Below are 17,166 nucleotides of genomic sequence, written 5' to 3' on the forward strand. Positions count from 1 at the left end.
TGTCTTGAACTCTTGAACTTTGTGAAGAGTTTTTCTGAGAAGATGGCTGTACTGCACTTGGTTGTGCTCTGGCTTGGCTTCGTGTATAGGGGCGAGCTGTGGTTTTGTGGCCTGTGCCAGCCAGATCTGTGTAGGGATTGCAGGGGGGTGCAGCATCCGGAGGTGCCACCCTGGTTTGGCTACTGGATGGTGTCTGTAATTTATCTGTGGAGAGGATCTGGGTTTGGGTCTGGTGTGGTTGATTGGTGATGGCGTTCTGTGTGCCTCTGGATCTGGTGTCAGATTTTGTGGGGAGGGCTAATTTCCAGATGTCTGGCAAGCGGGATGTGTCGTCACGCTTGTTCATGTTGTGAGGGTGTTTCTCTATCTCGATGGCTTCCATGATTATTCTCTTGTGGTGATGTTCCATGTTAAAGAGCAATTTGGAATCTGCAAAATTAATTTCGTGTCCTGTTTCTTTCATGTGTTGGAAAAGAGAGGAAGTTTTTTCTTCTTTTTTGACGGCATTCTTGTGTTCTGCGATCCGTGCATTTATTCGTCTGTTTGTTTGTCCAATGTACGTGGCTGGGCAGACTTTGCAGGGTATTTCAGCCTCAGAAACCCCAAGGATAAAATTCAGTTGGAAAACCAAGGGGTCTATGAAATACCCTGCAAAGTCTGCCCAGCCACGTACATTGGACAAACAAACAGACGAATAAATGCACGGATCGCAGAACACAAGAATGCCGTCAAAAAAGAAGAAAAAACTTCCTCTCTTTTCCAACACATGAAAGAAACAGGACACGAAATTAATTTTGCAGATTCCAAATTGCTCTTTAACATGGAACATCACCACAAGAGAATAATCATGGAAGCCATCGAGATAGAGAAACACCCTCACAACATGAACAAGCGTGACGACACATCCCGCTTGCCAGACATCTGGAAATTAGCCCTCCCCACAAAATCTGACACCAGATCCAGAGGCACACAGAACGCCATCACCAATCAACCACACCAGACCCAAACCCAGATCCTCTCCACAGATAAATTACAGACACCATCCAGTAGCCAAACCAGGGTGGCACCTCCGGATGCTGCACCCCCCTGCAATCCCTACACAGATCTGGCTGGCACAGGCCACAAAACCACAGCTCGCCCCTATACACGAAGCCAAGCCAGAGCACAACCAAGTGCAGTACAGCCATCTTCTCAGAAAAACTCTTCACAAAGTTCAAGAGTTCAAGACACGAAGGCTTTAGCAACTAATCCACACCTAATGACCCACCTAAGTGGGATTCAGGAAATCACTCAAGAAATCACTCAAGATATCCCTCAAGTAATTAAGGAACAAAAGAAGAAAAGGCACACTAGCCTGGGAACCTCCTCTCTGCCCAGAACATTGGAGGCTATACACCACACCTCCTCAACAGTATTTATAGGAACTCAAACACTGAGATCCTGCTCTGTTCCAGTAACAAGAAGCCGAAAGCACCAGCCTGAAGATGACGAGTGAGACCTCGTCGAAACGTCGCCTAGACACCCCAACTTTTACACGGGAAGACACCCGAGGACACCAAAACCTGCATATATATATATATATATACACACACACACACACACACACACACACACATATACATATTTAAATGATGCTACACCCTTTTCCAGATCCTTGGTTTCTTTGAAGGTTTTTGCTGGCTAGTTTTCAGGAGGAGAGGACCTTTCTAATAACCTGCTTTCCCCCTTCCTCTTCCTCTTCCTCCCAGGGTGGCTGCAGGAGCTGGCCCGTCGCCTCGAGACGCCCTACTACTTGGCTCAGAGGAACAGCAGCGCTGAGGACGACTCCGCCAACGGGACCAGCCCGGCTCTGAACGGCAGCACGTGGGAGCTTTTAGGGGGCCCCTCGCTGAGAAGCGCTTATATCACCTCCCTGTACTTCGCCCTCAGCAGCTTAACCAGTGTGGGCTTTGGCAACGTGTCGGCAAACACCGACTCGGAGAAGATTTTCTCCATCTGCACCATGCTGGTGGGGGGTGAGTAAGGCCCTAAGCCTGGGGCGGCAGTGGGCTGGGAGTGAGGAGCATCGGCAGGTTTTGTTTTGTTGATTTATTAAAAAAAGAAAACAACAACAACATGTCATTCTGCTCTTCCTCCTCGTTTCCCTTTTTGTAGCTCCTGGGCAATCTGGTTATCATGACAACCACGGGGCAAGCACCTTCTATAAATACGGCTTTTAATTTGGTGCTGTCCCAAAAACCCAGCAGCAAGGCAGTACTGGTGTTTTGAGAACCTTCCCTTACGGCAGGAAGGTAGTTTCACGGCCCCAGTTCTTAAAAATGGTTGGTTCAATACTGGCCAGAGCCAGTGTGGTGTAGTGGTTAAGATCAGTAGATTCGTAATCTGGTGAACCGGGTTCGATTCCCTGCTCCTCCACATGCAGCTGCTGGGTGACCTTGGGCCAGTCACACTTCTCTGAAGTCTCTCAGCCCCACTCACCTCACAGAGTGTTTGTTGTGGGGGAGGAAGGGAAAGGAGAATGTTAGCCACTTGGAGACTCCTTCGGGTAGTGATAAAGCGGGATATCAAATCCAAACTCTCTCTAGCTGTTGTCGGACTTCAACTCCCAGCAAGCCCCAGCAAGCATGATCAATGGTCAGGGATGATGGGAGTTGCAGTCCAACATCAGATCCCACCAACCCACTGTCCTTAGATGGAAGAAGGTAGGAAATAAACGAGAAGGGGAAAACGTGAGGATCTGCGGTTAGTGTCCACTCTTGCCAGCCATCAGCAAGGAGGATGCAGGTGGGCCCAAGCATTGGGAGTTTGTGGCATTCTTGGACAGGGACGGGAATGTCCACAAGCTTAGCCAAGGCCTGCTGCACTCATGCCTGCTGTCCTAGAAAACGAAAGCAGAAAGTCTCGGGATAATGGCTTCTGCACCCAGCACCTGTCTCTGTGAATCTGTGGAACGGTCACAAAATTAGGGAATACCTTCAGCTTCCGCTAAAGTTAATGAACTGGAGGTGAAAAGCCAGTTCCCCCTCACTCCCAGGAGGATTAAAAAGAGAGAGAAATATGTGGCACAGAGTCTCATCTGTTTCTACAGCTGTTGATTTGAGATTGATAACCTTGAATGGACAACTCTGCCTATTGAGACCTGCAAATGTAGCAGAATGAGCTTGGAGTGAGATGAGTTAACTTCTGAGGTGGCGGAATGGCCTGTACTACTTCATGCTGCAGGTGGGGGGGGGGTGAAATGATGTTTTTAATGCTCCCTTATGTGAAAAGCGGGGACGTGGGTGGTGCTGTGGGTTAAACCACAGAGCCTAGGACTTGCCGATCAGAAGGTTGGCAGTTCCATCCCCACGACGGGGTGAGCTCCCGTTGCTCGGTCCCTGCTCCTGCCAACCTAGCAGTTCGAAAGCACGTCAAAGTGCAAGTAGATAAATAGGTACCGCTCCGGCGGGAAGGTTAACAGTGTTTCTGTGTGCTGCTCTGGTTTGCCAGAAGCGGCTTAGTCATGCTGGCCACATGACCTGGAAGCTGTTCGCCGGCTCCCTCAGTCAATAAAGTGAGATGAGCGCTGCAACCCCAGAGTCAGCCATGACTGGACCTAATGGTCAGGGATCCCTTTACCTTTTTTTATGTGAAAAGCACCAAAGCAAGTAGAAAACTAGTACAGTGGTGCTCCTTTTTTAAAAAATTACTTGCAGGGAATTTAATTACCTGCTTGGGGGGGGGGGCATTTCAAAAAAGTGACCCACCACCTGCAGCCTGAAGAGGTACATTCTACTACCTCAGAATTCTGCAACCTGCGTAGTAGTAGTAGTAGTAATTATTATTATTATTATTATTATTATTATTATTATTATTATTATACCCCTACCATCTGGCTGTGTTTCCCCAGCCACTCTGGGTGGCTCCCAGCAGAATATTAAAAACATGAGAAAACATTAAACATTAAAAACTTCCCAATACAGAGCTGCCTTTAGATGTCTTCTAAAAGTCAGATAGTTGTTTATTTCCTTGACATCTGGAGGGAGGGTGTTCCACAGGGCAGGCACCACTACCGAGAAGGCCCTCTGCCTGGTTCCCTGTAACCTCGCTTCTCGCTGGGAGGGAACTGCCAAAATGTCCTCAGAGCTGGACCTCAGTGTCTGGGCAGAACGATGGAGGTGGAGACGCTCCTTCAGGGCCGAGGCTGTTTAAGGGCTTTAAAGGTCAGCACCAACACTTTGAATTGTGCTCGGAAACGTACTGGGAGCCAGTGTACGTAGGTTGCAGGTCAATGGATTTTTGTTCAGGGAAAGGCAGGGCAGGGAAGACCAGTGTCTTAGCCACCATGTCTTGCTTGTGCTTTTAGGTCACATATAATGCTTGGACTTTGCACAGGTAGGAAGAACAGGGTAGCCATTTATCCCACGGGGTTGCAGAGGGGACATTCTGCTCCATGTTTGCTGGACTAGTTTTGATGCCGCTCTCCTCCCTCTCCTCTCCCTCCCCCCCAGCCTTGATGCACGCAGTAGTCTTCGGGAACGTGACCGCCATCATCCAGCGCATGTATGCGCGCCGCTTCCTCTACCACAGCCGCACGCGTGACCTGCGCGATTACATCCGCATCCACCGCATCCCTCCACCGCTGAAGCAGCGCATGCTGGAGTACTTCCAGGCCACCTGGAGCGCCAGCAACGGCATCGATACTCGTGAGGTGAGGCGGGAGGCGTGGGCGGGGTGTGGGCCCGAACCACAAGGAAGAAGAAGAGGAGTTTGGATTTGATATCCCGCCTTTCACTCCCTTTAAGGAGTCTCAAAGCGGCTAACATTCTCCTTTCCCTTTCTCCTCCACAACAAACACTCTGTGAGGTGAGCGGGGCTGAGAGACTTCAGAGAAGTGTGACTGGCCCAAGGTCACCCAGCAGCTGCATGTGGAGGAGCGGAGACGCGAACCCGGTTACCCAGATTACGAGACTACTGCTCTTAACCACTACACCACACTGGCTCTCCCACCCAGAAGCTTTCCCACCCAGTGGGCAGGGGATTGGGAGGAGACAGAGAGAGCAGCTGGTGAGGAAGATTAGGGCACCTCAGCAGTGCGCAAGTGCCTCAGGAACGCCGGCGAAGCCTTCTGTTCTGCTGAACACTTCTTAAAATCAAATCCAAGGCTATACTCCTGGACACCATGCAGTTCAGGGGAGTGGCATAGTCCCCTTTACTCTCTGCTTCACAGAGTTGTGATGAGGATAAAATTGGGCAAGGGGCATGATGTGCCATGCTGAATGTCTTGGAATAAGCGTTGGATGCATGTGAGGATGAGGACTGCAACAGAAGGAGGCACCCGGGGTTTTTTCTGGGGGTTGAGATATGACAGGAAGAGTGGAATACAGTGCCGTAGCAATGAATGCATAGAAAAAGTGGTTTGGCTATTAAGGGGGCAAGGAAATAAAGAGTTGGTGAGCATAAACTAATGGAAATGTTTGCTTGCCCTTAGTCCTTGCTGAAATCTGCCCTCGTCGTCCTACACACTGTCTTTAACCTTAAACCAGGCATCCCTAAACTCAGCCCTCCAGATGATTTGGGACTACAATTCCCATCATCCCTGACCACTGGTCCTGTTAGCTAGGGGATGATGGGAGTTGTAGTCCCAAAACTTCTGGAGGGTGCCTGCCTTAAACCTTGCATTCCATTCAGAATCTTCCCCTCCGACCATCTTTCATTGCAGAACAGCTGCATCAATGGTTCCCTAACTTTGGGGGGGGGGGCTTGGTTCTTTGAGCTCCTCCCCAGCACTCCCTACCCTGTAAACAAAACAACAACAACCATTAATCAGAAGAGCGGTTTGCTCGACCCACTGAGGCTAGCATAATAAAAATCGACACAGAAACAATTGCACATTTATTCAAAATCCAGTTAAAATTATTTCATTTATTCACTTGATCCAGTGATGCCGGCTTTTCAAAGTGTTATACAGTGGTACCTCGGGTTACATACGCTTCAGGTTACAGACTCCACTAACCCAGAAATAGTGCTTCAGGTTAAGAACTTTGCTTCAGGATGAGAACAGAAATCGTGCTCCGGCAGCGTGGCGGCAGCAGGAGGCCCCATTAGCTAAAGTGCTTCAGGTTAAGAACAGTTTCAGGTTAAGTACGGACCTCCGGAACGAATTAAGTACTTAACCCGAGGTACCACTGTAGTCACTTACACCACCAGCGTCTCCTTGCTACCCCCTTGCTTCTTAGTGCCCCCCTAGGGAATCCCACTGCCACTGAGCTAGAAGGTAGTCCATTGTATCAAACTGGCCTATCAGAGCCTGGTGGGGAGGGGGAGGAGGAGGAGGAAAGGGTGTGAGACCTTTTTCCAAGGACAAGAATGTAAGATGAGCCCTGCATCTAGTGCAGCATCCTGTCCTCCCAGTGGTCTCCCAGATCGCTGTGGGAAACCAGCAAGGAGGATTCAAGCACAAGAACTCTCTCTCCATTCCCGTGGCTTCCATATTCAGGAGCATCGCCGCCTCCAGCACCCAAGAGTTCTTGGGTGTGGGAAGAGCTGTGTGCACATAGTGCTAAAACAGGAGGCGGGAGACATCAAAATGAGCAGCTGAATTCTGTGGCTTGTGTAAGACATTCATATCAAGCCAAGCCTGTGTGCTGGGTTTTTGTGTGGTTTTTTTCTGCTGGTCATGGAGCAGCAGCACTGTCCTGGCCAGTGGAAACTGCTTCCGCTAAGGTACATGAGGTTTCACAAAACCTTCCCGTATCTTTTCAGGCCTACGGGCTTGAAACCTGTTTCAAAACAAAACAAGCCATTGTTCGCCAGGTGCTGTTTGGTGCCCACTGCAAAATTCCGCACTATCTCTGAGCTCAGATAGAAACGTAGCAGATGCAGGTGGAATTAAACAGTATGTTTGTTTTGCCACCCCATCCTTACTCCCAAGGGATTCAAAGCAATGTAGAAGGTGTTATCCTCAGGAGTCATGACGACGTGTACAGTCGTACCTTGGTTGTCCAGCGCCTTACGAATCAAACGTTTTGGTTCCCGAACACCACAAACCTGGAAGTGAGTGATTCGGTTTGCAAATGTTCTTTGGAACCCGAACGCCTGACGCTGCTTCCGATTGGCTGCAGGAAGCTCCTGCAGCCAATCAGAAGCCACACCTTGGCTTTCTAACGTTTTCAGAAGTTGAACGGACTTCTGGAATGCATTCAGTTCAAGAACCAAGGTGGGACTGTATCAGCAATGGGTTGTGTGACTGGCTGTGGGCCCCACAATGAGGAACGACAGAGGCTTTCGATCCAGACCACCCCAGTCCAAATTTTGCATCCTAATCGTGACTTACACTGACTCTCTGCATCCAGGAAGAAAGATCTGCTGCTCCTTGTCAATCTTGGGCTGAATCACTCTTTCCAAACTCCTCCTTCCAAAAGCTGAGGTTGAAGGGTAGAGCCATAGAGGCCATCCATTTGGGAGACTTGGGGTGTGTGTGTGTGTGTGTGTGTGTGTGTGTGTAAGTGAGGGAGGGAGAGAGAGAGAGAGTAAGAGAAAGGAAGAAGTGTGTGTGTGTGTGTGTAAGAGAGAGAGAGAGGGAGGAAGGAAGGAAGGAAGGAAGGAAGGAAGGAAGGAAGGAAGGAAGGAAGGAGAGGAAGGAAAGTGTGTGTGAGAGAGAGGGAGGGAGAAGGAAGTCACTATGGTAAGAGACCACAAACCATTGAATCTACTCTGTATTTTTCATTTTGTCCTCCATTGTGATGTGGTCTCTACACTTGAATTTTAGGCACTCGATTGCCATTAGTGGCCATGGTGGGTCTTTGGGCCCATTTAACCACTCTTCTCTCACTTTCATCACTTTTGTGGTGTGCTTTTGGGGAAAAGCAATGGGGAGTGCACCACCAGTCCACGTGTTGACGATGGTACCAGTTGTGATGCTGCCACCGTGACCATTGCCTCCCTTTCCTCCCTCCAGTTGCTGCAGAGCCTCCCAGATGAGCTTCGCGCAGACATCGCTCTCCACTTGCACAAGGAGCTGCTGCAGCTGCCCCTCTTTGAGGGGGCCAGCCGGGGCTGCCGGCGCTCCCTTTCGCTCAGCGTCCGCACGTCGTTCTGCACGCCAGGGGAGTACCTGATCCGGCAGGGGGATGCCCTTCAGGCCCTCTACCTTGTCTGCTCGGGCTCCATGGAGGTGCTCAAAGACGGCACTGTGCTCGCCATCCTAGGTACCGCAACTTCTTTTGTTCCTCACCCTTCTCTTCCCTCCTAGAAGGGGTGGGATATTTGATGGCATTTGGGAGGGAGGAACAGGCAGGTAGACTCCTCTGCTTAAGAGCTGCTGCATGTGAAAAACTAAAGGTTCAGATTAGGGTCTTCTCCTTGACACGAGAGCAGGCTTTCTCTGCAGTGGCTCCCCATCTGTGGAATGCTCTCCCCAGGAAAGTTTGCCTGGCACCTTCATTGTACACCTTTAGGCACCAGGCAAAATCATTCTTTTTTTAACTAGGCCTTTAGTTGATCTGATTTACCCTTTTAAAATGTGAGTTTTTTGTGTGTGTTGGGGGGTGGGTATTGGGTTGCTGTTTTTATTTTTATTAGGTATTTTGTGGTTTTATATCTTGATTTTATTCTGCGAACTGTCCTGAGACCCCCGGGTATAGAGCGGTATATAAATTCAATAAATAATAATAAAGTTTTTAGATGGAGGGGAAATTTAAGCATATCACTCCGCAACAGCATCTTGAAGTTTTATACACCGCCAAGACAACTGGAACATTTCCACCCCAAAGATGAAGATCAGATTCCCATTCTGTTCTGTGTCCTCAACTCTTAAGCCCTGCCAATGCCACTTTCCAGTTTGGGGGTTGCGGGTGGCGCTGTGGGTAAAACCTCAGCGCCTAGGACTTGCTGATCGCATGGTCGGCGGTTCGAATCCCCGCAGCGGGGTGCGCTCCCGTCGTTCGGTCCCAGCGCCTGCCAACCTAGCAGTTCGAAAGCACCCCCGGGTGCAAGTAGATAAATAGGGACCGCTTACCAGCGGGAAGGTAAACGGCGTTCCGTGTGCTGTGCTGGCTCGCCAGATGCAGCTTGTCATGCTGGCCACGTGACCCGGAAGTGTCTGCGGACAGCGCTGGCTCCTGGCCTATAGAGTGAGATGAGCGCACAACCCTAGAGTCTGGCAAAATTAAGAAATGTGAGAAGTAGTGATAATAGGGAAAATTGTCAAATAGGTTGAGGGAAGTCCAAAAGATGTTTATGTATAAGATGAATGTTAATTTGGGATAAATTGTATATTGGAAACTGAATAAAAATTAAATTAAAAAAAAAAAAAGAGTCTGTCAAGACTGGCCCATACGGGCAGGGGTACCTTTACCTTAGCTCCTTTTGAAAACCAGCACCCTGCTTCTCTTGCTAAGGCAATCCAGGTAGGTGCTGCAGGTTGGCAGACCCAGGTGTGCACCACCACCCTCGCAACAGGATTCCACAGAACTAGCTCGACGGACCTTTTGATGCCAAGGGAGAAGGTGCCTCATTCAAAACTGCGGCTAGTACTATTTTGCGAGTTGGATCTCACAAATTGCCTTTCGTTCTTTCAGGTAAGGGGGACCTAATCGGTTGCCACATCTCATCCAGGGAGGAGGCGGTCCAGGCCAACGCGGACGTGCGGGGCCTCACCTACTGTGACCTGCAGTGCCTGAGCTTGCCTGGCCTTCTCGCCAGCCTGGAGCTCTACCCAGAATTTGCCAGCAAATTTCGCCACGAGCTCCCGTGCGAGCTCAGCTACAACCTGGGCGGAGGCAGCAGCTTCCAGGTGAGTGGAAAGAACAGCTGCAACAGGGAGGAAAGCACTGTAAGGAGTAAGCAACAAATGCCTTTGAAAGGGTCGTGGGTGCACTAAGGCCCTTCAATGTGACCTGTTTATTGATCATTCATCCTGATTTGCTTGCACAAAGGGTTGGATTGTGTCTGGGTCTTTACTGAGCGTTTGTTCTGATCTGTGATATGACAAGCATTTATTCTGATTTGCTTGTGGGGTGTTTACATGCCTCCCTTTTATTCATTCATTCATTTCATGTTGTTCAATTCATTTTCCTGTTGCTTTCAAAACTGCATAATGTCCAATTCTTTTTTTAAAAAAGTTGATTGGTGACAGAATCCCCAAAACCACTTTAACTGCGCGAACTCAGTTTTCCAATATGCACTTGAACTCTTCCTACAAAACAGTGGCTTTGTGGAGACACCCGTTTGTGACACTGTCATTAGTCAGAGCTTTTTGTTCTTCAGGGCATTGCCTATTGCCCTTTCAACTTAACCTAGAAAGCATTTATCCGGATGCAGCCTCAGATACGGCTGGCCAACTCTTCAGCACCCACTCCAGAAACAATCCAGAGCTAATAAATTACTTTCCTAGGAGTCTGATGGGTGTCTAGGAGGTTAACCCATATTGTGTCTGGACCAGCCTCCTTGGCAAGGTTGGAGAATCTGGGGAAGGTGGTAACAATTAGAGAGGCGAGTTCACCTAGTTCCTGCTTGTTTGGACACACCAAGCAGAGCTGGTGCTTTTACCACTTTTATACCGTTAGCTGAGCTCTCAGCCATTTCTCCTCTGACCCTGGCACCCCCAATTTCTGGGGAGAAATGGGGTTGCAGGGTTGCATCCATGGCATGAGAGCAACGGTAGCAATGATACGATTGCTGCATTGCCATGGCCTAGATAGCATAAGGAATTTTCCCACCGCCCCACAAAAGTGTGTCTGCAGGCCACATACCAGCAGTGGTCAGAGCCAAAGTATGCCTGCATACATGCACATACAGTGGTACCTCGCAAGACGAATGCCTTAGAAGACGAAAAACTCGCAAGACGAAAGAGTTTTTTCTTTTCTGAGTTGCTTCGCAAGACGGGTTTCCCTATGGGCTTGCTTCGCAAGACGAAACGGTCTTGCGCCTTTTTTTAAAAACCGCCAATGCATTCCTATGGGAAACCGTCAATACACAGTGGTGCTTTGCAAGACGAAAAAATTCACAAGACGAAAAAACTCGCAGAACGAATTAATTTCGTCTTGCGAGGCACCACTGTACACATCTTACTTGCTTGGATTCCAGTCTGTGCACTGAGCAAGGGTGTTCCCTTTCTCCACAGCCAGCTTGCTTTGCTTCCACGCTGTTTAGTAGAAAAGGGGAGCTTTCTCGCCCAGCAGCAGTGGCCTCCCTCTTTCCTGCTCTGCTGAGCTGTACTCTCCACCCCCTGCCGTCTCCCACACAACATACATGCACGTAACACACAGAGAGAATTCATCTGATTGAAGGTGGCAGCTCAGCAGTGGGGAAACTGTAGCCCCTGATCAACTGTGGGCCTAGATGTATCTCGGCAGTACTGAGCCCAATCTGGATTGATTCTGGACCTAACACAATGGATGGCCCAGAGCCCAGTCTGGAACTGACCTGAAAGAAGTGGATGTAGTAAATGAACCAGGGATTCTTTCTGGATATAGTTGGCAACTGTAGCCTCACTATGAGGACTCCAAAACTGGTCTTCGTCTAGTCAAAAGATTAAGATGGAAGGCTCTGTTCAAAGTGAAGAGGTTTTTAATATCCACATGTATGTCAGGTCAGTGGAAAACCCGCATAAACACTGCAATGAATGTCACTCCTGGATGCAAGAATTCTGCTGCGTGCAAATGCAGAGAAAGTCGCAATTGGTTTGGGCTTCTCTTGCACATGCATCTCTCTTGTAGAATCATCTCATTGCCTTATGCTCTATAGGTCAGTGTCTAATCATTTCCCCCTTTTGCAGGGGACAATTCAGAGACGGCAGCAGGTTGTAAATGCGGCAACAGAAAAAGGTTGCATCTGCTTTTCCTTACTTTGCAGGCTGAGACCCCATCGCTGAGCAACAGGGCACCCACCGCATTGCTTTCTACCTTGGGGAAGGACTCTGATACTTCGTTCCCTTCACGCCGCAGAACTCCGTGCTTGCCCACAGAGGCTGCGGACGAGCCCTCCAGCCCCTTGCTCCCCTCTTCCGCTGGAGGCCACAGCAATCCCCCGCCACGGTCAGGCTTTCCACGCCACCCGCCTCCTGAAACTTCCTCACGTCCCACGGCGTTGCGGCTACATACAGCTCCTTGCAGTGGCCCCCCAGACCTCAGCCCCAGGTAAGGAGCACGCAAAGACAGACAAGAAGATGAACAGAGCAGTTGAATGGAGAACACAGGCAGTGGCGTGGGATAGCCTAGCTTGTTGTCTAGGCTCTGACAATCTCTGGGTAAGATTACTGCAGTGTGTTATATGTGGGACTGCCTTTGAAACTGCAGCAGGTGCAGAATTTAGCAGCCAGATTGCTGATCAGGGCAAGATGGTCTGCAGGTGTAACAGCAATGTTGGCATGACTGCAACGCCTACCAATTAGTCTACAGGCTTATTTCAAAGTGCTGCTTTTGACCTATAAAACCCACAGGCAGCTCAGAACCTGCAAGAACCATCTCTCCCAACATGAATCCAGACACTACATTCATAATCCAACACCCTTCTCAGTGGACTGTCTCCAAGGGAGTTGCAGAGGGTGAGGACACAAGAACAGGCTTTTTCAGTCGTGGCTTCCAACTTACAGAGTGTCCTCTCCTCGGACGCATGCATGGCACCCTTATTGTATGCTTTCAAACTGCAGGCAAAAATACTTCTATTTACCCAGGCCCTTTGGTCTTTAATATGGAGGGTAACCAGTTAAAGGACGAGAATAAAAAGAAATCACAGGCATGAAGCAGGGTGGTAGGAGTTTTTTTAGACACAAAAACAGACACACAATTTAGGTTTTGTTTTATTGCTGTTCTTATATTTGGTTTTAATGTTCCTTGTTATTTTTATCCCTGTTATTTCTATTTTTATCCTGTAAGTTGCTTTGAGACGCTTCAGTGTAAAATGTGACTGATACAGTATAACAGATGAATAACGTGCTTCTATAGACGCCGCTGGAGAGTTCCCAGCATTTGAGTTCTCACAGAGAGGGGGCATGGAAGGGTTTTTGTCCTGCAGGAAACATCTGCTGCCCATGTGCTCTTAGTCCCCACCTGGCGTACCTGAGCCACCTGCGGCACTTGTCCCCTAAGAACCTGCCCTGTCCCATTATTGGAATGTAAGCTTATTGGAGTCTTCTGGTTACTCCGTAGGGACAGGCTTGGGGATCTGGGATATAGAATTCCATCCTCCTAGGGCTGTATTTGAGCTGCTCTTTCCCCCCTTCCTATCTCCCTCTGAAGGGTTGTAGACGGCATAGAAGACGGATCCGGTTCCGACAAACCCATGTTTAGTTTCCGCCTCGGTCATTCGGGCCCGGACTACAGCAGCCCTTCCCCTGGCACAGGTAAACCCTTCTGCATGGCCTTACAGGGAACAAGGCATGATAATTAGGAAAACATGGTAGCAGCACGCAAGTCAGTGAGCTGCTGTGGGCTTCATTTCCCATGCCTTTGCTAAACCAGTCCCCTTCTCTTCTTACAGACAGCGGCCTGCTCACAATCCCCCCAGAGCTATCTGGTGCCGACACCATTGAGAAACTGCGTCAAGCGGTAAGGTTTTTTTTGGTTTTGTTTTAAAGTGGTTCATATATAGGCCTGGGCAATGTATTGATACATCGCCCAGGACTGGTATGAGGGCCAGACCGTGATGGTGGCTTCACCCGCCAGTAGGGCTTTCAACTATCACCAGCCAAATGGCAATAAACCCTGATGTTGAAAAAAGCTGCATTGGCCGCAGCCGGCGAGGTGCTTGGGGAAACTGCCACAGCTCTCACAGCGGGAGCTGGGGCGCTTTAACCCAGGCATCCCCAACCTGCAGCCCTCCAGGTGTTTTGGCCTACAACTCCCATGATCCCTAGCTTAACAGGACCAGTGGTCAGGGATGATGGAATTGTAGTCCAAAACATCTGGAGGGCCGAAGATTAGGGATACTTCAGGGCCTTGTGGGCTGCGGCCAATACAGCTGGCCCCAGGCTGCTGCTCAGCTGGGGGATGGAAGAGCTCCCCCCAACGCTTGTAGGGGGTGGGTGAGCAACCTTGCCTGCTTGCCCCCCACTCCCCGAAGACTGACCAAGCGGTGGGAGTCTGTCAGGTTCTGTGCATTTGACTGCCTTCGCCTGTACGGGTGCACTGCCTCTTTCGTCTGGGGGGAGCGGGTGTCCTTCACCCCAGGAGGAAAGACGCAGCCCACCCTCCCAGGCAAAGTCCACAAGACGTGGGGTGCAAAGCCACCCTATCTGCACCTTGCGGAGAGGGGTTGCTGGCAAGCACTGGACCTGCCAGCAGCATCAACAAGTCCCTACACTGCCTGGCTGCCTTCCCCCGGGAGGATGGGCTCTGTCTTTCTGGGAGGAAAGGCACAGCACACCCACCTTGGCGAAGGCAGCCAGGCGGTAGCACTGCTTCTACTCATGTGCAAGCAGGGTCAGGGGTCTCAGCTGGGAAGGGGGAGCACTTTAACGGAGCCCCCTTTCTTGCCATGGGCTCCGTTAAACTGCTTGGCGGAGGCAAGGGCAGCAGCGTGCTCCTCAGCCAAGCAGTTTAAAGAGGGAGGAACAAGCTGTATTGGCACCTCGCTGATACAGCTTGTTTCTCCCTCTACAGAGCAGAGTGCGCTGGTGGTTTCACCAGCGATATACTGCTGAGTGAAGCTGTCATTGCAGTCTCCCCTCCCATACTGGTCCTGGGCGATATTCTTCTTTGGTGATCACTCGTAGCTCAGTAAGATTGTCTTCCATAATCATGGTTTTAACAATGAGTCCGTAAGTGACTTTGGAGGCCAATTCTGGATCCACAAGTCCTTCTACAGTGGGGACATTGGTTTCCAGGCAGGAGTTGATCACGGTGTGGATTTGCCAAGCGTGCCTTCCTCTTAGCATGTTTCTCCCTTTCGTCCTGAGTTTGAGTGTCTTCAAAACCCATGACACCTTTGGTAAAGGCTGTTCTCCAACTGGAGCGCTTGTACGCCAGTGTTTCCCAATTGTTGGTGTTTATACAGTGGTACCTCGGGTTAAGAACTTAATTCGTTCCGGAGGTCCATTCTTAACCTGAAACTGTTTTTAACCTGAAAGACCACTTTAGCTAATGGGGCCTCCCGCTGCTACTACACGATTTCTGTTCTCATCCTGAAGCAAAGTTCTTAACCCGAGGTACTATTTCTGGGTTAGTGGAGTGTGAACCTGAAGTGTCTGTAACCCAAGGTTTTTTTAAAATTTGCCTTGAGAGAGTCTTTAAACCTCTTTTGTTGACCACCAGCATTACGCTTTCTATTCTTAAGTTTGGCTATATCGCCCAGTAAGTATATCATGGGTGAAACAGCAGATGCTCCTCTGGTGCTAGAGAGATTCAGAAGCAGCTGGCAGGCAGCTTCGTCAAAGCGCTCCGCTCAGTGGAGAGGTTTAACCTGCGGGGTGGGGGCTTGATCATCTGAGAAGTGGGCAGTTTAAGCAAGCCTGCTTATCAGCTGTTCAAGCCCCCCTCCTCCAGCTGGTACAATGGCCTCATTTGCCTTCACATGGGCAGGCCTGCTGGGAGAAAGAGGTGGCCCGCCCATGTGAAAATGGACAGGCTCTGTGTACTTGGCTACTGCCACGTGGCTGCCTTCAGGCAGGAGGGTAGGCTATGTATTTCCTCCTGGAATCAGGAGTAAGGAAACTGATTCCGCCATACCGCTAGGAGAGGTATAGTCGCTTCCTCCATAAGGGTGGGAGGAAGAAGCAGCCAAGATACACCAATATATCACAATGTCCAGAATGTATCGCAGTATTTAGCTGCTAATGTATCACAATGTTGAAAACCAGATACAGTCATACCTTGGCTCCTGAACGCCGCAAACCCGGAAGTGAGTGTTCCGGTTTGCGAACCTTCTTTGGAACCCGAATGTCTGATGGGGCTTCCGATTGGCTGCAGGAGCTTCCGTTCGACTTCCAAGGTATGACTGTATGGCCCAAGCCCTACCCCACTTCCAGGTTGCTGTTGCGCCCAAGAGAAGAGTATAAGCAAACAGAGGCTGCTAATACTCACCCGGTTTCTCCTTGTCTCGCTTCCCAGGTGGCCGAGCTCTCCGGGCAGGTTCAGCAAATGCGCGAAGGCCTGCACTCCCTTCGCCAGGCCGTGCAGCTCTTCCTCCTCTCCCAGACGCCGACGCACTCGCGGGCCGACCCTTCCGCCTACGCGCCCTTTCCTCACGCAGACGCTACTCCTGCCACGCCTCTGCTAAGCCCGCTCCGAGTAGACACAGGACTCCAGCCCGCCTTCTGTCCCCACAGCGTCCCACCCGCCCCCTGTCCCAACGGTGCCTGTGGCAGGGTGCAGTGGATGTGGGCACCGCCGGCCGGACAGAGCTCGCCCTGGCCCGGCATGTACTGGGCACGGGGGCCGGGCAAGGACTCCGAGACGGTGCCCATTTCGCCGGCGGGGCACGGATCCAAGGACCAGGGAAGCAACGCGCAGCTGCCAAGCCAGCTCCAAAGAGAGAGCTCCCTTTCCCGAGCTTGCTCCCCCACAGACCCTACGGGCCTCACGGAAACCAAAACTTCCAGGACTCAAGCCTGCGATTCCTCAAGCCTTGAGATGGTGCTGATTGGTACTGGGGATGATGGGTCTGTGTGCGGCGCCCCCTGCTGGCCGGAGGAAGAAGGCACGGGCCTGTGAGTCTGCTTTTGGAAACATTGGGGGGGGGAATGTCTTGCAATACTGGGTGCTAGCTTGCTGGGGGGGGGGAGGACCCGAAAAGCCCCCATATGGCATTTCAAGAGAGGGCTGCAGCAGCTGTCAACACAGGGATGGGAAGAAAGAACTGGAACGCAAGCTTATGAATTCTCTGCAGCAGGCTGGAGCACAAGCAAGACACAGAAGCTGGACCTATCCTGCCTGGATCGGGGAAAATACATCCATTTCGAACTCAGATGCTTGAAATATGCAACTATATATAGTGTGTACACAGCCACCCCAGTTTTAGCTTCTCTTCTTTCTTCTGGCACTTTGATTGTTAGCCATGGGATGGCGGGGGAGATAAAATCCCACTGTGCATGCGGTTCCTCTGGTGGGAGGGCAGAGGACTTTCCTAGCCATCTGCAGCACTGGGGCTGGGCTAAAGTGGGCACTCGTTTTATAAAATAAAGGTACGTTTTGGACTCTGACCTCATAGTTTACTAGCTAATTACTCTTGCTTGGGGTTTATTGTCCT

At 50.4% G+C, this 17,166-nt stretch overlaps 1 protein-coding gene across 2 annotated transcripts in view; it reads left to right on the forward strand.

Moving 5' to 3' along the window:
- Positions 1 to 17,166, forward strand: part of KCNH3 (potassium voltage-gated channel subfamily H member 3) — a 142,278-nt gene that overhangs the window by 54,068 nt on the left and 71,044 nt on the right. Inside the window, exons 8-15 of one of the 2 annotated variants that reach the window (XR_014507992.1) lie at positions 1,749 to 2,015; positions 4,491 to 4,690; positions 7,940 to 8,189; positions 9,561 to 9,775; positions 11,836 to 12,119; positions 13,221 to 13,324; positions 13,462 to 13,529; positions 16,029 to 16,911. Coding sequence is in view for 1 of the 2 variants with exons in the window: in XM_083427363.1 (XP_083283489.1) it covers positions 1,749 to 2,015; positions 4,491 to 4,690; positions 7,940 to 8,189; positions 9,561 to 9,775; positions 11,836 to 12,119; positions 13,221 to 13,324; positions 13,462 to 13,529; positions 16,029 to 16,631 (1,991 nt within the window). In the remaining variant the exon portion in view is untranslated. Of the gene's footprint in view, positions 1 to 1,748; positions 2,016 to 4,490; positions 4,691 to 7,939; positions 8,190 to 9,560; positions 9,776 to 11,835; positions 12,120 to 13,220; positions 13,325 to 13,461; positions 13,530 to 16,028; positions 17,120 to 17,166 lie in introns of those variants that run through there. The other variant, XM_083427363.1, reaches the window with a different exon arrangement.

Source organism: Podarcis tiliguerta, assembly GCF_965153285.1.
Source record: "Podarcis tiliguerta genome assembly, chromosome: 2".
Classification (NCBI taxonomy): Eukaryota; Metazoa; Chordata; class Lepidosauria; order Squamata; family Lacertidae; genus Podarcis; species Podarcis tiliguerta.